At 39.1% G+C, this 26,309-nt stretch overlaps 3 protein-coding genes across 6 annotated transcripts in view; 2 read left to right on the top strand and 1 right to left on the bottom strand.

The window, feature by feature from the left end:
- The first annotated feature begins 654 nt into the window (after window positions 1–654).
- Window positions 655–22,889, top strand: LOC135745033 (lysine-specific demethylase RSBN1L-like). The gene is made up of 8 exons (XM_065263420.1): window positions 655–1,229; window positions 3,748–3,894; window positions 5,421–6,064; window positions 12,506–12,643; window positions 14,842–14,984; window positions 17,574–17,741; window positions 20,241–20,349; window positions 21,293–22,889. The coding sequence occupies exons 1-8, from the start codon at window positions 884–886 to the stop codon at window positions 22,316–22,318; spliced, it is 2,721 nt and encodes a 906-aa protein (XP_065119492.1). The 5' UTR covers window positions 655–883; the 3' UTR covers window positions 22,319–22,889.
- Window positions 22,890–23,519: 630 nt separating this feature from the next.
- Window positions 23,520–25,658, bottom strand: LOC135745057 (transmembrane protein 60-like). The gene is made up of 2 exons (XM_065263467.1): window positions 25,596–25,658; window positions 23,520–24,900 (listed from the first exon to the last, which is right to left on the bottom strand). Exons 1-2 carry the CDS (start codon window positions 25,656–25,658, stop codon window positions 24,511–24,513), a joined length of 453 nt encoding a protein of 150 aa, XP_065119539.1. The 3' UTR covers window positions 23,520–24,510.
- The window catches only part of phtf2 (putative homeodomain transcription factor 2), a 29,656-nt gene continuing 28,349 nt past the window's right edge, over window positions 25,003–26,309 (top strand). For all 4 annotated transcript variants that reach the window (XM_065263423.2, XM_065263424.2, XM_065263422.2 and 1 more), the window contains exon 1: window positions 25,003–25,662. The gene's annotated coding sequence lies outside the window, so the exon portion shown is untranslated. The remainder of the gene's footprint in view (window positions 25,663–26,309) is intronic.

The raw sequence follows: 26,309 nt of genomic DNA, 5'->3' as shown, positions 1-26,309 counted from the left end.
GACTCTGCTCACTCTCGCCCTCTGCAGTTGCAATGACAATCTGCATTCTCTGTCACACATGCGCACGCGCGCACACAGTGTAATGTCTGGTAATGTATAATATGAAAACAGTGTTTGTATTTAAGTTCAAGGCAATCAGTGAATTGACACAGATTATGTCTAGTGTTAACTTCAGCTGCCGTTTTGTCAAATCTAAAATTTTCTGATTTGTTTAATAATCTGCAGCCATTAAACTGTAATTCAACATTCTACAATAAAGCAATACATTTATTTGACTTTTGTAAACAGAAAAATAAGTGAGGGTTGTCGTTTAGTGTTGAGGCTTCAGAAGTGTGAGACTTTCACCGCTAAACAGCACATTTATATGTGAAGGATGATAAAGGGGATGATGACGACAAAGGGAATTTACTTTGCAAATCTGATTCGTAACGCTAAGCAGGGTTTTCTATGACTGTAAAATGAGTCACGTGGCACGTTACTGAAACCTCATTTAAATCCAGCATTTGCAATGGCAAACTGTAACATAGAGTTTGTGTTAAACGTAGTTTTCATCTTAACAAGGGCATAATTTCGCATTGATCTTCAAAAAGTTAACACACAAAAGAGAATTTTTGAATCGGTGACGTCATTCTTCTGACCGTCCCACGGCCGGAAACTCCACCCACCTCCGGCCTGCTCACGCCAGGTCACACCCACCTCCACCTCGGGCCTGTTCTTTCTGTCAATCAACGTACGACCACGCCTACCAAACGCTGCTCTGCTGTCGATTAAGCCAAGTCACGCCCACGCCGTGCCTGATCTTGCTGTCAATCAACGCCAGGCCGCGCCCCTCTCGTGCCTCTTACACAAACAGCAGCAGTTCGAGAGAGTAAATAGAGAAAAGATGGCGGAGTTCATTCAGCTCAACAAACCCACGGAACCGAAACCAGCGTCCCAGAACCGCGAGCACCACCATCATCATCATCCTCCACCACCACCGGCCAAAAAGATACGACATGAGGAGAAAATCTTCAAAACCAAGAAGATGAACGGAGGTGCGGAGCAGCCGATCCACAGCAACAAACCCAAGAGCAAAAAACCCAAAACAGAGAGAGATAGAGACAGAGAGAAAGAGAGTGAGAGAGAGAAAGATAAAGAGAGGGAGAAACAGAAGAAAAACTACAAGCTGGCAGCTGAAAATCACCTCGGTGTGAAGAAGGAAAACGGCGAGCTGAAGTTACCGCAGAGAGGTAAATATACTCGTTTTCTCGTCTCATCAAGCGCTATATGTGCTTTATAACGACTTAATAATAACACGCATGTGTGTTTATTATGCGTATACGCGCGTGCGCTCGCGCCTGTGTTTAGCGTGTAAGTTATTTATTTGTGTGTCAAACGCGCGCTAGTTAGCTTAGCTTCGGCGCGCGCGACTCGGAACGGTGACGGAGCTGCAATGTGATGCGCCGCAGAACATCACAAATACAATTAACGTGTTATAAACATAGGAAATGTGTTAATAATACCATCATATATGTAAACCTAATAAATGTTGTTCTAAAAACAAATAGTATACATTTAGTAACAAATAGTATACCGCTTATTAATAGACATAATTTCTGCTGTTATGATTGAAGTGTATTTACGTTAGACAACTGAACATGACGGCTAATCTTCATAATTTCTGCTGCATTGTAACTGAATTACCCATTCAAGCGTCATTACTGTACGACAAATCATTCGTCTGCAGTGAAACACAACTTGTGTTTCAAACTCCCATTAATATCAGCATCATAAGTATAATCTCAGTTAGTTGTGTTGTACTCAAGTGCCGCGATGCCTTATGCCATGGGTTTGACAAACCGGTCAGTGATTAGTTCGACTGCACGGGAACTTTTTCCAAGGTGTCACGAACGGCATCTGTTTCAATTCCATAATGTTGTCCGAGGCCCACTTGTGATTTGTGACAAGATTTTTGCATAAATATTTTTCTTTTTGCAGTAATGTGTTATTTTCTATCTCTTTGACATAGAATTGACTTTTTATACTCTTTGACAATTTTTTGGCGTGAAGCACTGTTGTGACAGGTGTCACATCCAACACTCGGAAGACTAACGTACATGTGAATGTATACGAACGGTCGAACGCACAGCCTTGCGAAATATAGTTTATTTGACTCGTACGTGTACACACATATTTATATTTCTGCATTTGTCAGACGCTTTTAAAGTAACTTACAGTGCATTACAATACATATATTTTACCAAAATTCAATTCCATTTTATTTATATAGCGCTTTTCACAATTGTTAATTGTTTCAAAGCAGCTTTACATGAGTAGATGTAGGGGAAAACACAGAATAATCAATAGATAATGTAAGAAGAAGAATACAGCGGCTAAGAATAAACGTAGTAATAATGTAACGTATACAGTAAACATGTGTTCCCTGGGTTCAAATGGTTCCCTGGTTCTATTTAATTGGCTAACATTTTTTCATATTTAAATGTTGTTGTGATGTACACAGAAAACAATATGGGACATTTAGGTAAAAGTGTACAAATGATCACTACAAACGATTGTACCACACAAAGTAATATGGTCAACGTGGTGAAAACAATTTGTTCTTATTTGTGTGTCACAATGTTTATGTCGGATCCAGTGTCATATAATCTTTCATAATATTTAGTAAATTATCTTTGAAAGTCTGCATCAACCTATGAAATGAACGAGCAAACGATGTCTTACTGACGTGATCCAAAATTCAATTCACGCTAATGTTAGGATCACAAGGAAGGCAAAATAAAGACCCTGCACAATGTCTTGTAATCCTTAACATCATGTATGTCGTTCTGTTTGCGTCTACCGGTGAATGAGACTAAAGAGGCTGGGATAAAGTAGGCAACGATTTTCTGCACGGGTGGTCTTTCGTTGCACTATGACATCATAATGAGACAAAATCTGATGTAAGACGTTTTTTTGATACAGGAAATTAAAATCACTACTTAAACCTCTCACTGACCAAGATTCACCCAGTAAAGTTGAATGCTGTGGATGTTTGTCATGCAGATGTCTTGAGTGTATTTAGTATTTGTTTGTAAGGAAGCACATGAGCTTTGATAGTTATTCTTTACAGTGACTATAATTAGGCTCAATTAGCTCAAAGCCTAATATTTATTTGATTATCTGATAAATGCCTAATATGTATTATATGCAATAAGTTACAATATAAAATTTTTTTTGTAATACATACCAGTTTACTCGGGTATATAAAATATGGTGTGACAGTTTGTATAGACCATCATGTTGTGGAAAAGGACACAGCGTGAGCACGGATGCTAGAAAGATCGTGGTAGCTTGCAGAATAAAGCATTTAGCATGTGAGGCCATAAATCATCTTATCCTGCTTCAGAGCTGTTGAAGCTTGTGTGTACTGTTATGGAGTTAACATTTGTGCATTGTGCAGACAATTTTCTCCAAAGCAATTTACAGTCCATTCTAGGTCAGTTTATATGAGTATATATGTACTGTATGTTGGCCCGAGGATCAAACCCACAATCTTTACGCTGATAACTCCACGATACTCTCCCAACTGGGATGCGGGATCACTGCTACGAGGGTTTGATGGATTAAGCCTGACAAATTTTCTTTGTTGTGTGTGTATTATTCCGACCAGACCATTAACATACTCAACTCTTTGATACGCCAAGCAGATGTTCTGACATGACATCTGTATGTTTCAGCTACCTGCTCATCTCTTCATCTTTCCTACAGAACACCCTGTCAAAGACAAACAGAAAGAGAGAGACAAAGAGAGCGAAAGAAAGAGAGAGAGAGAAAAGGAGGAGAAAGACATGAGAAAACTCCAGCTCATGATGGAGATGAAGAAAGAAAACGGGGAGGTGAAGATCATGCAGAAAGGTGTGTGATCTGTCTGGTGTTCTCTGTGATGCGTTTGTCTTTGTGTCTCTATGCGTCTGTCTCAGTGAGTTACAGACACCCAGAGGGTGACATTACGCACCCTAAATACATGTTTGCAACTTTGCACTATTTTCTCTGTAAATACATTTTATACTTAAACTTCTTTACAGTGTTTTTGAACAGCTCTCTCGACTCGGAGCGTAACTCTGGAAAGTACATTTTATTGCCTGCACGGCTGTATTGTTATGCATTTGATGCAGGGATGCCAAATTCTCATCTTTTGGGCAAAATTCACAGTTTTTGATCCAAAATAGGTCATTATTGTGATTTGATCTAGATCCGATGAGTTTTTAAAAATAGGGGTTGATTGGGTGTCAATTCACAAACCAGTTAGGTGGGTTATGTTTTACACATTTGCTGCTGTGACGGCTTCGTTATGCTTTGCACAGCGGATCTCCCTTCACAAAAGCTGCGTTACAGTATAAAGTGATATTCTACGTACAAGTGTTCATAGATGCCATCATGTAACCAAACCAAATTTCATATGTAACATACCCATCTGAGTGTTGCGTTTGGTTTTTACTAGACCATTGGCGTAAACCCACCAAGCAATTTTTGATAAAACAGGGCAATATTTGGGCTCTCAGTAAAAGTTTAATAGACATCAATGAACAGAACATATCCTTATACCTTTAACTAAATGTGATAGTCTGTATCGTAACCACTTTATGCAGACCCTGGACTATCCATTATGTATACTGATTATAGTAACTTACTCATTTATTTATTTGTTAATTTTTCTGGATTGGTGGACAAAAAACAGAAGCTGAAAGGCAGCTTGCAACATTGTCACGACCACAACCTTCTCAAACATGATACCATTAATCCGAGCGCATCATTAAAGGCCAGGCTCTCTGAAATTTCTTATGTGCCAGGGAGAGGAAACAACACACAAACTGATTTTAAACCCCTGCGTGCATGGCAAATTCTCTTGTGCAAGGAAATGTGCATGCTCAAGGAACAGTCCACAAGCTCTCTCATGCAAGGAATAGCACATAATGCTCATTGGTGTCAAGTGCGGGTTATGCGGGAATGTTAATGTAAAACTATGATAATAGTAATAATAGCATAACAATAATTAAAAATTATAATGGGCAAACATGCCAATTATCATCATGAAGGCTCGCCTATCGACCATGCAACTGACAATCTTCAGCACAACCCTAATGTGCACATCTTAAGTTCATTAGATATCTGTGATGCTTGTGTGTGATTTTATTAGGTGAGCTCTCTTGGGCGTGTGCACAGGATCATTCCTTCATCCCTTCAGTTTTGCTGTTGTGTGTCTTGGTTTGTGACAGATCCTTCACATCTCACAGACTTTCAGCTGAACTTGACCAGAGATCCACATAATCTTGACTTGAAAATTTCATTTCCTCTCTTTTTGGGCTGTGGTGTTTGTTATGGGGTCATGTGTTTATCAGGGTGTGTAAGTGAATCTCTTTTTCTCTCTATTTGTGCTGCAGGTGACCGAGAGAAGCCCAAGATAAACTCAGCTGAGGACCTGCTGATAAAGAGGGTGAAGAAGAAAAAGAAAAAGAAGCATAAAGAAGGTGAAAAGCGAAAGCGACCCAAGATGTACAGCAGATCCAGTCAAACAGTTTGTTCTGATCGTCTGTCCAGCTTGATGTCTGATTCTGGGCCGGAATTCAAGCATCCTCTTCCCGCCCAGCAGGGCGGCGCTCTGTCCTCCAGTGGCAGGATGAAGCAGGAAGAGGGCTGCTATCGAAGCTCGAGCGGTGCCGTCTCGGAGGGCGTGGGGAAAAGTTCCCAACTGCCTGGACTGGACCGGCTCGAATTTGGCCGGCTGGTTCACGTGGAGCACCAGCCGAACGGCGGCGCCCTGGTGGTTCACGCCTACAGCAGAGAGCTGTCGGTCCTGTCTTCTGTGGAGATGCAGAGATTCGCACAGGAGTTTGTAAAGTTGGCATTTAGCGAGGATCAGGAGGCAGCTGCCAACTATGTGATGGGCATAATTCATGGGGCCGCCTCGTACCTCCCTGACTTCCTGGAGTACTTCTCTAGTAAGTTTCCCAATTCGCCTGTCAAAATGGAAATTCTGGGGAAGAAGGACATCGAGACGACTACTATGGCAAACTTTAATGCTCAGGTTAGTAAATTGTAATATTGCCTCCCTATTTTTTTCATATGCTTTCTAATTTTTGAAAGTAGCTTTGGGTGCTAACAGCTGCTAAATGTGATATAATGTAAACAGACGGAGTGAAGGCACACACAGAAAGTGCACATACAGAAAGAAACCGAATGGTGCAGGTTCAGACCGTAGTGAGATCTCATTTTTAAGAATTGTCTTATCAGGTGCAGTGTTTGCTTTTGGTTTTCTAGCCAACTACTGCCTGTGTTTGCACCATTAATAGAAACATGACCTTCATAAAACAGAGTGAGAGAGAGAGAGAGAAAGAGAGCGAATATAAATTAATGTTTGTGTTTGTTCTAATATAATCCAGAGATGAGTTGGATGTTAGCAACATGGATGTTGACGACATGTTATCAATCCCACAATGCACCGCACGGTATATTGGTGGTTTATTAGTATATTTGATTAAATAGGCAGTTCAGATGCACACAGGTGTCTCGGAGGTTTTAGATTTAGTTGTTAAAGTAACTGTCCACCACCATTATGGCATCAGATGCTTAAGATGGTTCCTCTTCTAGATTAAAGTACCAGCCAAATGAGTGAACGTCATTGAAAATGTAAAAACATGAATGCTTTACTTAGTTTCTCTGCCCGTTGGGTAAGAACAATTATTTGAATTCAGTTGAAACCAGAACATAATTCTTCTTTTAATATTATAAACTAAATAAAAAGTTATTTCTTACTTAATCGCAGAGCCCTTGTGTGAGTCTGACATACACTTTGAAGCTGCTGGGTTTTTAAATATTACATTAAGACTGTAGTACTAAATCGCATCACCGCAGTAATGAGATGCCTACCGCGTTGCTGAGGTCATCATCAGCATCATAAAAGTGTATATTTATTTATTTATTACTGGTGAAAGCAGGGCTAAAGTTTTCCGGATCTCTGATGTGCGGCGTTGGCTGCAAATGAAAGCATTACAGGATTGCTCGTCGAGGTGAAATGCTGTCTTTTGATATCTGTATAAGGTTGCGTTTGTGTCAAAACGTTTTGCTTGCATTATATTATTCTGTAATCACATGCGTTAACAAACGCATCAACACAAACCAGTTCTGACTTCATGCTGACGAACACACGCATGTACTGATAGTTCATGAATCTGGTTTGCGTGTGTGCGTTAACGCATGCGATTACAGAATAATATAATGACACACAGACACATTCATGGATTAGGTTGGCCTGTGTGTGTGTGTGTTTGAAACAAGCAGCTCTTGACTATTATGCTTTGCCAAAAGAGCTGTACAAAAGACAAACGCACTTGACTAAATTCCTAGGTGTCTGAAAAGACAAAGTCACCACATCATTTGAATGTAACTTTAATGTTTACAGTACAAAAATCCACTTCAAATTTAGGGTGCAAAGGTTGCTTGCTGTTCAGTAATCAATAATAAATCTGTAATAAATGCCACCACTAATTATTCTATAAACATCAATGTTTTGACCAATAAGTGAAAGTTATGTATGTGGCTTGTGTGCTCTTTTATTGCCATAAATATATGCAACCAAAGATTTTTAAGAACATACAATTCCTCAATCTGTGTTGCTTATTTTTACTCTTAAAATGCACCACGTTTATGTATTAACCTTTAAATGCACATTGAATTGAAATAAGTGACTGATTTTGTTCAGTCTGACTCTGATGGTTTACTTTGGTGCATATAGTAAATGATGACAAAAAAGTTTTAGCAAAAATATTGTGTTTGCTCCATTATTTGAGTGACTAACCTTTTTTATTTTGCTGTTTCAAATAGCCCATCATAACCTGTAGTTTGAGCCTGTCAGGTGCTAATGGCAATGGCAGATACATTACTACTTAGTTTCAGCAATGTTTTCCACAACGTGTCCGCCCCCGGAAAATTGCTCAGGATCTTTTTGCTTTAACCCCTGAGTCCATATGGTGTGTGATAAGAACTATACATAATAATCATTGTTTATCATAATTAACTGTCTTCCGTTATATGTTCAAGGGCTTCTGCAGAAAAAAACTGTCCGTTAACAGGGACAGTCCATTAAACATAGCCTATGGGGATTTATTTTGTATTTCTCCAGCTCGGGATCAAAAAAGTCTTATTATCTTCTTGATTATGTAAATTAACAGCAGAAATTCAGAGCATTTGAGTAAGTGCAGTTATTTATGTGATGATGCAATAGGCTATTTAGTTTCGTTTCCGCTTTAAATTTTTTAATAAAACATATTCAACAATAATAACATGAAATAATATTTATATTAATAACTTTGATGTTTTTATCATATTTGAGTTAAATATGAATTATGGAACAGTTTTTGTCATCGTTTGTAACTCATATTTGGTACAATAAATTATTCAAAGTTTTAACAAGTTGCATTTGGAGGAGTGTGTTTATATCCACAGACTGTTACCCGAAGTTTTGCACAACTCACCAGAAGCAATGTTGAGCTCGGCATGGTCTTTCTACAGCTTTTACAGGTTGTTTTTTATGAATTTTATTGTACAAAAAATGGATTACAAATGATGACAAAAACTGTTCCATAATTCATATTAAACTATAAATTATGAAATGTACATTATATTACATATATATACATTTCATATATATATATATATATATATATATTTTACATTTCTAAAACAACCTGTAAAAGCTGTAGATACGTATAAAGCACCGAGGTGCCAGGACCCCACTGTTCTTCAAGGGGTTCTCTGCATTCAGTGGGATTTTAAAGGGTTTAAACTTGCTTGAAAACTCATGAAACTTTGCACAGACGTCAAGTGTGGTGAAAATTTACATGTGGTATAGGCTTTGGAATATGGGAAAATGGCTCTAGAGGGTATGCATTGACATCACTTTTCCACGTGACCACGCCGGAGCTTGCCCTGTTGAGTGGCAAAACATTCAACAGAAAGGCTGGTTTTTATAGCGGCTGTGGCGAAAACGCCAGTAAAACGGACTATTATTAGCTTAAATTAAATTTAGTTGGCCTTAGCAGTGACCCTAACAACTTGCCAAACAACCAGTAGTCCGTGGACATTGGCATATAGCCAGACATTGCTTTTCCTGACATATATGTTTGTCTTGCCTAACCCTATTAAACCATCCCACCTTTGTAGAACACAAGGCTCATTATAATGTTTTTTAATGAAGGCTCACTGACAAAACTTTGCAATTACACAGAATAAGAGTATTCATTTATGTACAGTTTATGTATTTTTTATAGGATTTTTTTATCCCAAAATTTAACCTACCTGACATATGGCTACTGCTACTGATTTACTTCCCCTTTGAGTGGCAAAACATTCAAGAAAATGTCTAGCTGTTCTAGCGGCGGCCGCGAAAATGTCAGTATAACTGACATTTATTAGCAAAAATTTAATTTAGTTGCACTTGATAGTGACCTTAGCAACTTGTCAACCCACCTGTGGTCAGTGGACGTTGGCAAGGACAATTTATTTACTTCTCCTTTCTGTGTTTCTTGGTAGTCTGTAAAACGATAACTCTGAATTCTTGTTAAATCTTTTAGTACAGTCTATCGCAGAACAGCTTTTTCCAATTTAGACGTGTTTTCCCCCTTTTTTTGCTGATTTCACTCTGTACACAAATTCTGCCGCTCTGTCTTTTGCCACTTTGCCACTGCATACCCTCTATAGCACCACCTACAAATTTTCAATGAAGCAGTCCTCAGACTTTGTTTGACGTACAAATACAAAATTCGGTAAGCTTCTGTAACATGGCAAGACCTACAAAAAAGTCTCTTGGAGCAATAAACCAAACAGGAAGTCAGAAAAAATAGTTTTTTCTGATTTTGGTGATTTTTGGGGTAGTTTTTGTCATTTCCAGGTAGAGCTGCACGATTAAAAAGAATCACAATCTCGATTCATACATAAATGCGATCTTCTGAATGATGGCGATTCACTTATATATATTTCCCTGTATTCAGATGCTGCATTCACAACGTGTTAACGTAATTACATTACAATCCAGGATGCTTTAACAGTCAGACTTGCTCACACTCACACATAGTTAATCCAAACCCTATTCATTCACCAATCAGACCTGACCATTTTTTCCCTCTCTCTTCTTATTTATGACATAATGCTGACACATGCGTGATGTATAACAACGCAGCAGTCGGTTTACTTGGTGGATTTTGCAGAAAATCCTGGTGGCGACAGAGAGAGTGACGATGCAACAACATTGGTTCTGTTAAAAGGCAAGGAAATAAGTTACCTCTGGTAATTTCTCAATCACAAGGCTGCAGCACAAAGCCTAGTTTATTTAAGTTAACTGAGCATTACATTTGCAAGACATAAACATACTATAACAATTTACGATTAACTAAGAAAATAAGTCAACTGTATAATTGTTAATGAAATAAGACAGCTGACCCGGAACAGTGGGCAGCTATTACTGCAGCACACCGGGAGCAATTAGGGTAAGGTGCCTGCCTTGCTCAATGGCAACACCATTGCAAACTGCCGGCCGTGAGCCTCGAACCGGCAACTCTCTGGTTATAAGCCTGATGCTCTAACCACTAGGCTACAACTACCCCAATGCTAGCTAATTTTAAATAACTCAACTTAAGGGGTCTGAAATAAGGAAAAGAGACTTTTAAGACATGGTATTATATCTAAAAGTCCTGTTTAGCACTTTTTTACTTGTGCAATAATTGTTTTTGTTGAAAAATGAGAATCGTGTGAGCGATGGAAAATCTGACATTTTAGCAAGAATCGTGCAGCCCTATTTCCAGGTGTTATACTTTAACAAACTCTTCCTACAGTTTTTGTGGGATCATCATCATTATTGGTGAGTGTCATCCTAAGGCCTTCATGATGCTAAATTGCAAAGAATTTGACACTACGTGAAAATTTGTGTTGGTTCTGGCCTGGCAAATTTTGATGTTTTGCCATGAAACAGGAAGTTGCTGGAACTCAGGCATACAGTGTCCGATCTGTCCCAAACTTCACATGATTGATCAGAGTCCTGACCATAATACATCTACATAGCAACTTTAATTTATAGTCACAGTGCCACCAGCTGGCAACCTGTAGGGACATGTTTTAGCACCACTTCCAAATATTTAACAAAGCTGCCCTCGGATTGTGTTTGACGTACATGTACGAAATTTGGTACGCTCCTGTAACATGGCAGCTGGCCAGCTAGCAACAAGAAGTGACATGTTTTACATAGGGATGCACCGATACCACTTTTTTGGAGTACGAGTACTTGCATTTCAGTACTTGCCGATACCGATACCGAGTACTTAATAAAAAAACATGATTTAAATTTACAGGTAACAGCTTTAGTCATATAATTTAACAAAAAAACAAAGGACTAGTTTTCCAGTTTGTTGTAAACTCTGCCTCTTTGGACAACACAAGAGGCATTAACCCCTTACACGCCGCTCAAACATAGACATTTCTCAGACCGTGGTATCGATTCCAGGTATCGGGGGACTTTTAACGAGTACGAGTACTTTAGAAAATGTGGTATCGAGGCCGATGGCCGATACCGGTATTGGTGCATCCCTAGTTTTACACTGATTATGTAATGTCTGATGTGTCCCAAACTTTACATGATTGCTAAGGGTCCTGGACAGAAAACATCTACATGCCAATAGTAACTTATGGTTATAGCGCCACCACCTGGCAACAGGAAGTGACATGTTTTACACCGATTATGCAATTTCCCATCTTTCCCAAACTTCACATGATTGATAAGATTGAGTCTTGGTCTGAACACATCAACATGGCAATATTCAGTAACAGTCATAGTGCCTCCTGGTGGCATCATGAACAGGCATGTTTTAACATTCAGTGTTCAATCTGTACTCTAATTAATGTTTAATAAGATTCTATGACTGAAGGCATTTATGTGGCACTATTCAGTTTATTGCGCCAACTGCTGCCAACAGGAGGTGTGGCACATCAAAATACTATTGCCTACAAAATAATATTTACCCACTAAAATGCATATCGCCCAGAGGCCCACTGTTTCCCGCTTTCCTAAGGCCATTGGCTGGGGGTGGTCATGAGGGCCCTTTCATTGCTGCTTGCAGCTTTCATTTCATGTTGTTATTGCTAATAGTTATTAAACTGTTTTAAAAATAAAGAGAACTCTTGTTTTCCGATTCCTTGTGGGGTGGGTTAACCGCATAATCGCGTGATTTGTTGCTTTGTCACCGAAGTAAAAAAATCTCCTCACAGCCCTTACAGCAGTCAAAGCATATTCTTTTCTAATTCAAGACTTTGCTACTCTGAAATCATTAATATTGTGTCTCTGTTGAAAATCATAATATCAGTATTATTGGTTCTGTGAGAGCTGTGTTTGTGTTCAGTCTTTTTCCTGTCATGCGTGTGTGTGTTTGTTTGATAATAATTTGAGTTTCTTTAAACTTCAGCTGTTACTGTGTGTGCACAGGTTAAGAGGAGTTACTCTCACGGGACGTACCGTGCCGGGGCCATGAGACAGATCAGTCTGGTGGGCGCTGTGGATGAAGAAGTGGGCGATTATTTTCCAGAGTTCCTTAGCATGCTGGAGAAGTCGCCCTTCCTGGAGGTGCGTTTCTATCTCTTTCTAAAATGCACACACAATCACATTCTGACAGCAATATTATTTGTTGTTAAGAAATGGTACTCATAAGTCGAAAGTATAAATACAGTAAATAAGCCAGAGTTAGTCCACAGGCTCATAATGTTCATCTGTTGCTCCTTGCCAGATTTTAAAAAGGCAATCTAAAATTAAAATACACTGGGTTATCACAGAAAAACAAACATAATTGACCACCCATGCCTCAATACAATAAAACCAACAATTAAAACACATTCACAGTTAGATATCCAAAGACAGTAATGGTAGGGTTCAATTACACATGATTGCTTTTAACCACGTATACAACAACTTACAGTGGCAAGAAAAAGTATTTGAACATTTCATTAAATTTGTCATAAAATGTGATCTGATCTTCATCTTCAAGTCAAGGGTATTTACAAACATAATGTGTCTAAAAATAGAAACACAAAAAATCTGATCTTTCATGTCTTTATTGGGAACAACAAAAAAACTAATAGTGCTTGTACTAATAGTACAAACCCTTGAGTTGATGATCTAAAAAAAGCTGGACTTTGACTGATGATAACCCCTCCAATTCTTTAGTTTGGTTCGCACAAGAAGAACATACTTATGTGAGCCATGCCTTGCCAAAATAGCTTTCAGAGGAGCTACGTTCAAGGGTTGCTGCTTTATATAAAGCTGGAAAGGGTTACAAAGTTATTTTCAAAGACTTTAGAAATTCACTACTCTACAGTTAGGCAAACAATCCACAAATGCAGACGCTTTGGCACTGTTGCTACTCTACCAAGAAGTGGGCGCCCAGTCAAAATGACACCAAGAGCACATCAAAGACTTATCAATAAGGTAAAGAAACAACCACGAATGACAGCCAAGGATTTGAAGGCATCATTGGAATTTGCTAACATCTCTGTTCATGAATGTACAATACGTAAAAAGCTGAACAAGCAGGGTATCCACTAAGGAAGCCACTGCTTACTAAAAAGAACATTGCTGCAGGCCTGAAGTTTGCAAAAGAGCACATTGACACACTCCACAGTATTGGCAAAATGTTTTATGGACTTATGAAACTAAGATTGAGCTATTTGGAAAAAACACACAGCGCTACATCTGGCGTAGAAAGGGCACAGCATATCATCATGAATACATCATCCCAACTGTAAAGTATGGTGGAGGAAACATCATGATTTGGGCCTGCTTTGCTGCATCATCAGGGCCTGGCCAGCTTGTAATCATTGAGAGGAAGATGAATTCTCAAGTATATCAGACAATTCTTCAGGATAATGTCAGAATGTCTGTACGTCAGCTGAAATTGTGTAGAAGGTGGGTGATGCAACACAACAACGATGCAAAACACGGGAGCAAGTCCACAACAGAATGGCTCCAAAAACAAAATCTGCCTTTTGGAGTGGCCAGACCTCAACCCAATAGAGATGCTATGGATTGACTTGAAGAGGGCCATACACATGAGACGTCCAAAGAAAATGACAGAGCTAAAGCAATTCTGCCAGAAAAAAGTGCAGGTCTGATCCACAGCCACAGGAAGTGCCTGGTTAAGGTTATTGCTGCCAAGGCGGTCATCAAGTTATTAATTCTAAGGGTTCACTTACTTTTTCCACTGCCATTTTAAATGTTGAATGAGTATGTTCAATAAAGACATGAAAGATCAGATTTTGTGTTATTATTTTTAGACACACTATTTTTGCTAATACCCTTGACTTAGATGAATGATCAGATCACATTTTATGACAAATATATTCAGAAAACCATGAAATTCCAAAAGGTTCACATACACTGTATATTTAAATGTTAGATCATTTGAAAAGATTTTTAAGGAACACAATTTTTTGTTCGATATACTTACTATAACCAACACATACACTTTGCCTCCTGTTAGTTAAATATGAATTAATGTTTAATTAAAAGATTAATCAAGTGAGTGATGGGACACACTAGGATGTCCTTATTTAAATGTAAAAATATGGTGTATAGACCATATCCATCCTTTGTTTTTGAAAATGAACATCATTATGATTAATATTAAATACTTCTGATTGAAATATTTCTTGTATTGTGAAAAATGGTTTGTGAACTGAATTAAATACAGTATTTTTAAAAGTAAAACTATTTGCCAGCTCCTTAACTGAATAAATATCTGTTTGTGTATTGTGTGTGTCTGTTTACAGCGTACACTTCCATGGGGTTCTTTCTCAAGTCTGAAGCTAAGCAGTCCAGAAGAGAGTGACGACGGGCCCATCATGTGGGTTCGGCCTGGAGAGCAGATGATCCCAGTCACAGACATGCCCAAGTCTCCTTTCAAACGGAAAAGGTAACCACTGGTGAACATGCAGGCAGATTTATCTACACTTTTATTTAATGTGCGTTAATATTATGTCAAAGTTAGTCTGATGAAGTCAAAGTTTATAGTTCAGTGCGTATCCTTTGAAATCTGGGGAGCCATAATGCAGAGGACTTCATGGACTGGTAGACACTGCAAACTTTCGGGATTGACAACCGCGTTTAAATGCAGGAGTGAATCCCCTAAATGCATGTTTCATGTCTGTACGGAACAAGACTCGCTTCTTAAAATGTGATGATTGACACAGAGATAACCATAGCAACGTTCTGCCGTCTCGCGTGGTTATCACTCACAGCTTTGACTTAAATAATTTAACAGCTTTATGTTTTGCAGTAAACCTCCGTCTTGGCGTTATGTATTGTACGCATTTGTGAGGCTGCTCCACAGCGCGCTGTCTTGCAGTGTTGCCAGGTCTTCGTCTTTTTTGTACTTGCATACCGTTTTGGCGCTTAACCGTTTATGGCTTTTGGCTCATGAAGCGATAAAAGTTTTCTGGGGTTATTAAAGTATGAAGGTCGCGGTCCCAATATTTTGATCTTTTGAGGCAAAGCATTTGGATTTATTTCGGTTAAATATTGGATTTTTTGTGCAAGATCTGACTAGTCAGCAAAGCTCGTGCCTCTGTCATTTTCTGCACCGCACATATAAAAGACTTTTTCCCCTTAGGCATTTATTTTTTCAGAAGAGAGACCTGTCATGTCCATGATGCACGTTTAAACACTTTATTAACTACTAGTTGTTCAGTTCGGTTATGTACACACTATGCAGTGTTTCTGTAAATGCGTTTGTTACTACGTGCATTTTGCAGGAGTTAATACGGTTGTAGAATGCGGTAAAGTACTGAACTGTGTGTGTATAGAACAGGATTAAGCCTTTAAGCCATTAATATGCAGTGTGTACGGGACCCATGTCACTTCACTTTATACTAAATGTCTAAACAGGGGTGCAGCTTTCTGTCCAAAAACGTCACAACTGACATGTCATTTGCAGTAAATGTATGCTGTGTGTGTTTGTGGCACTCATTATTCCCAATGATTTTCATACAATGATATAGCAGTTGAATCAGGTTCTACAGTGATTATTTCTTTGCTGCTTCTGAAGAAATTAAATCAGAGAGGTATTGTCTCTTCTTATTGGATTGTGCGGTGATTCTCTCCCTACATTTATGCATTTGGCAGAAGCTTTTATCCAAAGTGATTTACAGTGCATTACAAGTAGAGGTGTAACGAAACTCTGAAACGAGCCGAAAATCTGCGACACACCAATTAAATTTATTTTTATAAGTGCTTTTAACAGTTGTTCATTTTACCAGAGGATCTTCACATGAAATAGAAATAAAGAAAAGCAAAGAACATCAAAGCATGCCAGTTATTTTCTATGATGGAGTATTTGTAGAAGATCAGTGTAGCATGAAAAATGTATTTATTTATTTTTGAGCGGTTAAACATGCATTATGTGGCAGTGTCCCATACTATCACAGAAAAATCAAAGAACAGGAGTAGCTAAATTGCTAGCATTAAGAATTAAACCATATTAATTATAGCAGTTTTACATTAAAAGGGTTTAAGTGGTGTCACCATGATCTAACACTATTGTAAGGGCTTTTTTGTCAATCCAGAAAAGCACATTTAAATTATTTATAATACAAGTACGGTATGTTTTAAAGGATGTGTGTGTAAATTTTGGCGGCATCTAGTGTTGAGATTGACAAACATGTTGTCGTCTGAGACAATGTAGGGACGAAACGCGCTCTGTAGAACAGTTTGTCCAGTTTTGTACTGTTCTATAAATATACACAAAGAACATTGGTTAAAAAAAACATATTGGTTGTCTCTTCATATATCATATCTTGTATGGTTTATCCAAAATCCAATATCAAAATTGTCTCTAGTGATGTTGATTACTTTAAAAGTGCCCGTTTATGTGGCTGATTATGTAATGCAGATCCTAAAGGAATCCTTCAACCAAAAATGAAAGTTAGCCCAAAACCTACTCACCCTCATGATATTCTTGGTGTATATGCTTTTCTTTCTTCAGCCGATCACATTTATTATTAAAGTTATATATTTAAATAAAATAATATCCTGGCTAGGAAAGCTTTGTAATGGCATAGTAACCAGGTTTTGAAGCATTCCTCTATCATCCATAAAACTCCAGGGGTTTAATTAATGTCTTCTAAAGCGAAATTATTTTTGTGAACGACCACCATTACTATTTTAAGCTTGCGTAGAGATCGAGAACTCGCGTTTAAGTGTAAAAAACAAGTTGGTACATAAGACAATTATTGGCTGTTGCGTGCCTCTTGTGTTTCGTCACAACATATACGACAACTAGTGATGACATTCACAAGAACTAATGATCATCTTAAAGAGCCTGCTTGCCATCTTTTTTAGATATTACACAACGCGTTGTGGTGTTTACATTTAAATTCAACTTAACGACCTTTAGATAAGTTAGAAATACTAAGCATTTTCTTTCGTAAACACATCATTTCGCTTCAGAAGACAGAAGAAGCAAACAGAGCAGGACTCAAACATGACCAGTTTGTCTTTTATCCAGGTCGACAAATGAAATTAAGAATCTTCAGTACCTGCCCCGAACCAGTGAGCCACGCGAGATGTTGTTTGAGGATCGAACCCGAGCTCACGCCGACCACATCGGTCAAGGTTTCGAACGGCAAACGACTGCAGCTGTAGGTGTTTTGAAAGCTGTCCGGTGCGGTGAAAGGTGAGAAAACACTTAACACATACACACCAGCAGACAACATCACTTATTTACGAATAATTGTGTGGACTTTGACACACTGGAAATCTGCTTAAGAAAAATCACAGTATGCACACGTTCATTTGTTCTTACTATCATTCTTATGTTAATGATTGTAGACTGTTCATTGCATAAAACATGTAAGGAATAATTGCCAATGGGCTGTTGAATTATTTGAAAATAATGCACACCCAAGGTGGTAATTTTCTAATAATTTAATGGCCCGTCGTCAATTATTCCTCTTGCACCACAGTTACCACAAACATTGATCTGGTGGTCATTTCAAAACATTTGACAAGTTAAGCGTAGGTTTTACAGAAAATAATCAACTCCTGTGGAACAGCCTGGTGGTATAATCCTAAATAATCTTTATAGTGTAAGCATTTCCACACCATCCCAGTGTCTGTCTGCCTTGCTCTGTGACTGAAAGCACACACTAGTGTTGTTGTACTCCAACTGCAGTGATATCAATTCATTTCCAGAGTGCATTGATATTTGTTAACATTAATTGTTAGTTTTAGTGATGAAAGTAGTTCTACAGAAATCTACAGAAGAGCCACTTTTTTGCTGTAAAAACCAATCGGTTGAATAAATGATTCTGCGACTCGCTCAAGAAGTGGCTTTAGCTTCATATTTAAAAAGAATCATTTATTTTCCCATATTTCTAATTTAAAATGTTACATTTAAAATAGTAATCTCAAAACATTATTTAATCAGATAGCCAGTGTATTTAGATACAGTATATTTATTTAGAAACCAATGCAACTATAGTTTTATTTTATTATGACTTAAGGATTTTCCATTGCATAGTACCCCATGGTTTGGGTTGGCTTACTTTTGGGGGCTTTTTTCATTGGATACAGTATGTAGGACCCTGATACTTTTTTAGTACCACCTCGGTTGGGGTTCCAAGCGAGCTGAGCTGATGCTTAAATGTGACATGAAAACACTGAAGATCACTGATTGGTCTAAGACATTGTTTCCCAAACCTGATCCTCAAGTACCCCCTCTCAGAAAGTTTTAGATGTCTTCTTATTGAACACACCTGATTCAACTCATCAGCTTGTTAGGGAGACATGAGCCGTTTCTCAATACCAAGTACGCCAAACTCGGACTTGTGTCCTTCGTAGTTCGAACTTGCAAGTTCAGACTCGGAAGAACGAACTCCTGACGCGAAATGCATTCTGGGAAACTTCGCTGTCATTAGTCCACACAAGTCTCCTCTGATGCATCCTCGATAAAATGGGCAGATCAAGAACACATCCGGGGATTTTATGTGAACTTGGGCTTGATGCGAACTTTAAATTGGAACAGTACTTGGGCCGCGGCTGATGAAGTTTCACAAGTCCACAAGAACACAAGTACAGACAAGAACGCACATTGAGAAACGGCTATGTTAACCATTCTGGAAGGAGGCTGATGAGTTGAATCAGGTGTTTTAAATAAGGAGACATCTAAAACTTTCTGGAAGGGGGTACTTGAGGACCAGGATTGGGAAACAGTGATCTAAGAGAATTGTGACGAGTGTCATTCTATATGCAAGATTAGCTTTACCTTTAGCAAACCTGTTGTCATCTGTGCTTTGATGTAAGTTCCCATTCCCAAACTCCCTTTTAGCGGTGAAAAAGCATCCACAGTTTGAGGATCAGGAACATCATACCAGTATTTTTGAGGCTTGCGGTTTGTACCGGCACATTCGCGACGCACTTTAAATGAGGCTCAGTGGAGTGCGTCGACCTGCACCACAGGTTTTTGTACAATCATGTGATACAGAGGTAGTGATAAACGTGATGTGCAAGCATTTATTTGCAGGGGTCAATTTTGATTTTGTGGCAGACTGTAAAATAAATGAATGTATGACCTATACCGTGGGGTAAAATGCAATGGAAAAGCACCAAATTTCAGATGAATTTAAAGCGTGCTGTTCTGATCCTGGTCTTGTCTTGGTCTCGAAACAGTCTGGTCTTCACTTGGGTTTAGGTGGTCTTGACTACAACAGTAGCACACTCAGAAAGATCAAAGCCTATTCGCCATTTTTTAATATAAAGTGACCTTAAGCACTTCTAATAGCGTAGAGGATCATTTATCTGACTTTACTGCAACCAACTTTAAAGGCGGAGTCCATGATGTTTGAAAGCCAATGTTGATATTTGAAATCACCTAAACAAACACGCCCCTACCCCAATAGAATCTGGACCTTCTGTTGATAGACCCGCCCCACACATACGCAACCCGGCATTTGATTTGATTTGATTGGCTATAAGTGTGTTTTGGTAGTCGGCCCGTCTGCTTTTCCAAACCGTTTTTCAAACATTGTGGACTCCGCCTTTAATGCATAGTGATGAATGTTGCCTTTATTTGTAAATCTATTTATCCAACGATGCAAAATTGTAAAAAATTTAATGCACGTGGACTTAAACTGTGCTGTGTTAACAGCTGATTTTTGTGTGTGTCCTCTCGCAGCCCTGATCCTCCACGCATAACCAAAGACGTGATCTGTTTCCACGCGGCTGACTTCAACGAAGTAGTGCAAAGACTTCAGTTAGACCTGTACGAACCACCCTTGTCTCAGGTGACATGTTTATATTGTATTCTCCACATGTTGTTGTGAACCCATCTGGCATTCATTCTCATAAAAAAAATTCTTACTGTGCATTTTTTGCAATTGAAGTTGATCAGAACTTGTAAGCTCCAAAAAAGACTAAAAGAAAAATAAATGTAATCCATTTAACATGAGAGGTTCTTTCTGAATCTTTTGCAGAGATGCTTTAACTGAGAAAGACCAAAGTATAAGAATGTAGCTGACAGCTTTCATTTATTTAGACATGTTTTTATTAGATGAACTGATATAAACATTTTCCACTGATATCCCTTTATTTAAAGCAACACTATGTAGTTTCCATGTAAAAATGACTTACAGCTCCCCCATGTGGTTGAAAAGCGCAACAGTGCCTGGTATCAGACACTCTTCTGCAGGCAGGGGGAGGGGCGGGGCTGTGTTTCCTACCCTCCACCGCCACTTTCAGAGTGTGCTTGTAGCAGCTAGGAGGCTGCTCAGGTTGCAGCAACAGTACAATTTGTCCAGTTAAAAGTTGTTCTATCACTGAAATAATTTTAGAGACATTATTTAAAGGTAAAAAAACTACATAGTGTTGCTTTAAATAAATAAACTAGGGATGGTTCTTTACATTTACTATACACAGAGCTCAAATTCATTGCATTTTTTTCTCTTTTGATTGACATGATATAGTGGCCATGACTATCGGCTGATACTGTGAACAATTGCTTTTATCGACTGATACTGATTATTGGCTGATATATCAGTGCATCTCTAGGTTTCATGAATGAGTTCTGTGTATTCATCTCTCTCACTCACTCTGTCTCTCTCTTTCTCTTTTAAGTCAAGTCTAAATCTCTCTCTCAATTTTAAATTTAAAGGAACTTTATTAGCCTAATTGTGTCACTTACAATATTGCTAAAGCGTTATACATTTTTCTCTTTCTCTCTTTCTCTAGTGTGTACAGTGGGTTGATGATGCGAAACTCAATCAGTTACGGCGAGAGGGCATTCGTTACGCTCGTATTCAGTTATACGACAACGACATTTACTTTATCCCACGCAACGTAGTTCACCAGTTCAAGAGCGTGTCAGCAGTGTGCAGCCTTGCTTGGCACGTCCGCTTGAAGCAGTATCACCAGGACGCAGAAGACAACAAAATTCGAGAGGATCGTGACGAGAAGATCCAGCAAATCAAGGAGGAACCACTGAGTGAGAATGCAAAAGCTGAAAACACAGACTTCAGAGCTTCGAGAGAGATGCCGAGCGGACCCCCAATAAAGGTGGAGTGGGTCGAGGCGCTCCCCGAAAGATCGCCCAAATGCCCACCCAGCAGCAACAGCCTGACTCCGCCTCTTTCCACCAAGTCTGACGGACAGTCCAAAGTGCACCACGTATCAGAATGTTTTGGCAATCCCTCACAGCCCTCGACCGCCGCGTTCGACGCGTGCTCTCGTAGCTCCGCGGCTGGTCCGTACACGCCTAAACAAGCACACACGCCGACGAAACGCGTACACGCCTCGTCATCCAAATACTTCCATTCTCTCTCCTCTGGCCCCAAACCAGGACACTCGCTCTCGACGTCAACCAAATTAACTCACTCTAGTAACACGACCAAACCGACCCAAGGTAGTAACATAAACAAAACAACCGCATCTAGCAACGCAACCAAACCGATTCACTCTAGTAATGCGACCAAATCCATCCACTCTAGTAACATGATCAAACCGACTCACTCTAGTAACACAACCAAACCGACCCACTCGACCAAACCGACGCACTCGACTAACTCAGTCAAACATTCGCACTCCACACTACTAACCAAACCCAGCTCTAAACTGAGCTCTGGACTGTCAATCAGCTGGAGTGGTCCTCCCCTTGGCCCGTCCCCGACAGCGTCCCCTCTGAGGCCGGACCGACCTCGAGACTCTGTGCACCCAAAGGTCATGAGAACGCATGAACCACACAAAGACTTTTTATACTGATTTGTACAGAAGAGTTTTTAAATGGCGACACTTCTTCTTTTAATACTGTACATTTCAACTGTTTGGTTTTCTTTTATAAACCAGGAACTGCAGTTCATCTCAATGAATTTAAAGATCTGCCTTTGGTGAACACCACCTTTGTCGATCTCTCTCTCTCACTCTTTTTAATAACTTCTCTCTATTTCTCTCTCTTTTCCTGTTACTGGTTGCCAACGTGGCAAATGATGTAGCTCGTAACACGTTACTCAGTGCCTGTCCGTAACTGTGAAATATGGAAGCACTTCAGCTCGGCTGCACACTGAGAAAATACTACACAAATTCAAACAGGTCCTTGATGAATAATATATTTTCAGTTGTAGGCTTTAGTCAGAGCTGACATGAACATATATATTTTTTGTAAGATGACAGAATTCTTTTTAAAGACTCTATAGGCTTTTCCGTGGAGCTTATTTATATGGAAAGGTTTCTTTGGTTCTGTTTGATTTAGTCAGCACTGTAGAGTTTCTAAAGGAAATGTGTAGTGTGATTTATACTGAAATAAGAACCTGCTAATAAAAGGTTCTGTCTGTTGGCTTGTGGTCGTGTGACTGTCAACCTCATCAAACAAAAATTTACTTTGTGTAGTACAACTACAGAAAATTATAAGAACCCAAAATAAACTTTCATACAGAGCCTCACAGACATTAGATGTCATGTTTGTTGATCTTACACCTTAAATGTGCCTCCAGAGTATTTAAATATTTAGTATAGCATGTTAAAATTGCCACTTTGTAGGTGTGCGCAAAAATGTGCCATTTTTGGGTGTGTCCTTTTAAATGCAAATAAGCGTATGAAATGCAAACACTGATCGCCATCATAGTGATTTGTTGAAATTGAAACTCAAATGTGCTGTCAATTATTTCTCTCTCTCTCTCTCTCTCTGCATTAAATGGCAGTGCCGTGATTGGATAGTGCAGATTAAGGGGTGGTATTATAATAAGATCCCCTTCTGACATCACAAGGGGAGCCAAATTTTAATGAGCTATTTTTACATGCTTGCAGAGAATGGTTTACCATAACTAAGTTACTGGGTTGTTCTTTTTTACATTTTCTAGTTTGATAGAAGCACTGGGGACCCAATTATAGCACTTAAGTCAGATTTTCATGATATGTCACCTTTATTGAGCTGATGATCATCTATTAAACAGCAAAAGAAACATACTGAAACATAAGAAGCTTTTTATTTCAAATTTACAGAAAACTTGACTAAGTTTGACTGCAACAAAAAACATTTGTCTGTTTATAATGGATAAAAAGACACAGTAGGTCTTTATAACACAATCTGACATCCCAGTCAACAGATTTTCTTTGTGTTCCTGTACAAAATATTAAGGTGTTTCTGGAAGGGACCTGCTGAGAGTGTTGTGACCTGAAGAATTTCTGGGATGCTTAAATTCATCTGAATCATTGTGTTAGAAGATAAAATATCAGTCCACAGGTGTAGTTCATCACAAGAATTTTCCAAAAAAAAAACAACACCTTCACTTTCAATTTTAAAAAGAAAAATGTTTTATTCATATACAGTACCTCCATTTAAAGCGGTTGTTTTTCGTGATCCCATTTTTTAAACTTTAGTTGGTGTGTGAGGTTGCTGTTAGAGCATGAATAATGCCTGCAAAATTATAAAGCTCAAAGTTCAATGCCAAGCGATATATTTTCTTTAACAGAATTTACTTTTCAGGATTACAGAGAACGGCCGGTTTGAACTACAGCTCTCTACTTCCCGGATATATGATATCAATGTAAGAGTATTTGATACTGCGGTTTTTCACACATGAAACATGAACACATTATATTGCACAACGTAAACACAATCAAAGCTTTGAAAAACGAAGGCTTTAAAGAGTTGATAATTTTTTTCCATTTTGTTATTTTCTAATCCAATGAAAATGAGATGGTTAAAATGTTGAAAAACAATCTGAGGCTATTGTGTGTCTGCAGTGTCTTAGGCAGGATGATGTTGTAGCCCAACTCATTCACACGTGTGTGTATCTGTTGTGGGAGGATGTTGTATCCCAGCTCAATCAGGTGTGTTGTGGGAGGATGTTGTAGCCCAGCTTGATCAAGTGTGTGTTGTGTGTCTGTGTTGGGTGTCAGTGTGAATGTTGTGGGAGGATGTTGTATCCCAGCTCAATCAAATGTGTGTGTGTATATCAGTGTGTGTGTTGTGGGAGGATGTTGTAGCCCAGCTCGATCATGGCTCCCGTCAGGAGCGTCCATAAAGGCACACATATGAAGACGAGCCGCAGGTTTGTCATGTGTTCAAGGCGCGCGCACAGAGTCAGACAGAATCCAACCTTCATCATTAAAGCCAGCAGATACCAGAGCTTCAGTCGCGGGTCATGACCCGTCCGACACCGACCGGCCACTTTCACACCCAACATCAGCAGCAGCACGCTGTCAAAGATCCAGACGGGCAGAAAGATAATGAACCAGCTCCATTTCACCTTCCCATCCAGCTTGAGAACCAGCAGGATGAGGAAGATGAGCGTGAAGATCCAGGTGAGAAGAACCCGCTGAGCCAAAGACATTAGAATAAAACACTGAAACACAATACAGGTCAATCAACAAACATATAATTAATCATTCACGATCTTTAGCGTTTAAAACGCAAAGCTTTCCCAACAGCTTCAGACTCACCTCACAGTCTCGTATCAATCCGTGTCATTATTCAATAGTTTTCATTTGTTTGTGTCATCATAAAATGAAAATTTCGATGGTATTATGCGCCTTGTTTTCTCCAGCCGTCAATCAAACTCGGATTCTGCTTCCGGGTTCAGCGTCTTGTACCGGATGTGTTTGAATGTTTGCGTCCAAGGAACCGTTGATTAGGTCACAGCTAATTAAATACACAGAATTTTCTTAAAACCATTTATTTAAACTAGACATACGCGTGTGTCAAATAGTTATTACATTTTTTAAACCATTATTGCATGTAATGTCGATTATTCAACACTCGCACAATCCTTTGACCGCTAGAGGGGGCCGTTAATCATTACTATTCATACAGCACTAAATATTTTTCACCGCATTATGGATGCTCTCTCTAAATCAACATCAAACATCGTTCATATGTCGTGTGTTGTACGGTAAATATCGTTTTGACAATTATCACGTCGTTAAGGATGTCGTGTTTATCTGTAAATTGAGCTGAGCTGAGCTGCGTGTAGGTAACGTTAGCGCGAATTTTCTCCAGTCAACCCCTGAGATGTGAAGACACCGAAAACAAACCCATCACCGACAGACTGCAAACATTTAGCGCTTCATCACATTCATGTTCCCATAAAGGACTGAGGTTCATGAAGGTAAGAAAATGGCAATGAATGATACACACGCGCACACACACACACACACACACACACACACACACACACACACACACACACACACACACACACACACACACACACACACACACACACACACACACACACACACACACACACACACACACACACACACACACACACACACACACACACACACACACACAGACAGACTGTGCTTTTCGCAACGGCTGTAATGTTTCTAAAAAGAGAAAAGCAGACATTATGCGTTGAGAAAAATGAAACCGATTCGTCTATTTCACTGTCTGTCTCTCATCTCACCTATGTGTTTGATAAGCATCTGTTTTTGCTGTCGACCGGTTTGTTTATTTTTATTTATTTGTTTCATTTTGTAAAGATGTGACAGTTCAGCTGATTCTTTGTCTTGCTGTTGAATCTTCATGGTAAAATATTTCGTTTGGTTTGGTTGGAGGAGGTCTCCTCAGGTTTCGCCTTTGTCATATGTGTTCGTTTTGGTTGTCACTCGTATCTGGGTACTGCGTTCATGTTTTTTTGGTCATATTTGGTCTGATCCAGGGTTACATCAGATTCATTAAGATTTGATGAGCTGCAGTGTTGGTAGGGTTAGAAGACAGACAAAATTGAGGTCTGTTGGTTAAGTCAGG

Source organism: Paramisgurnus dabryanus, chromosome 1 (genome assembly GCF_030506205.2).
Source record: "Paramisgurnus dabryanus chromosome 1, PD_genome_1.1, whole genome shotgun sequence".
Taxonomy (NCBI): domain Eukaryota; kingdom Metazoa; phylum Chordata; class Actinopteri; order Cypriniformes; family Cobitidae; genus Paramisgurnus; species Paramisgurnus dabryanus.
The sequence above is the reverse complement of the archived record's forward strand: the minus strand, read 5'-3'. Positions and strand labels throughout refer to the sequence as shown.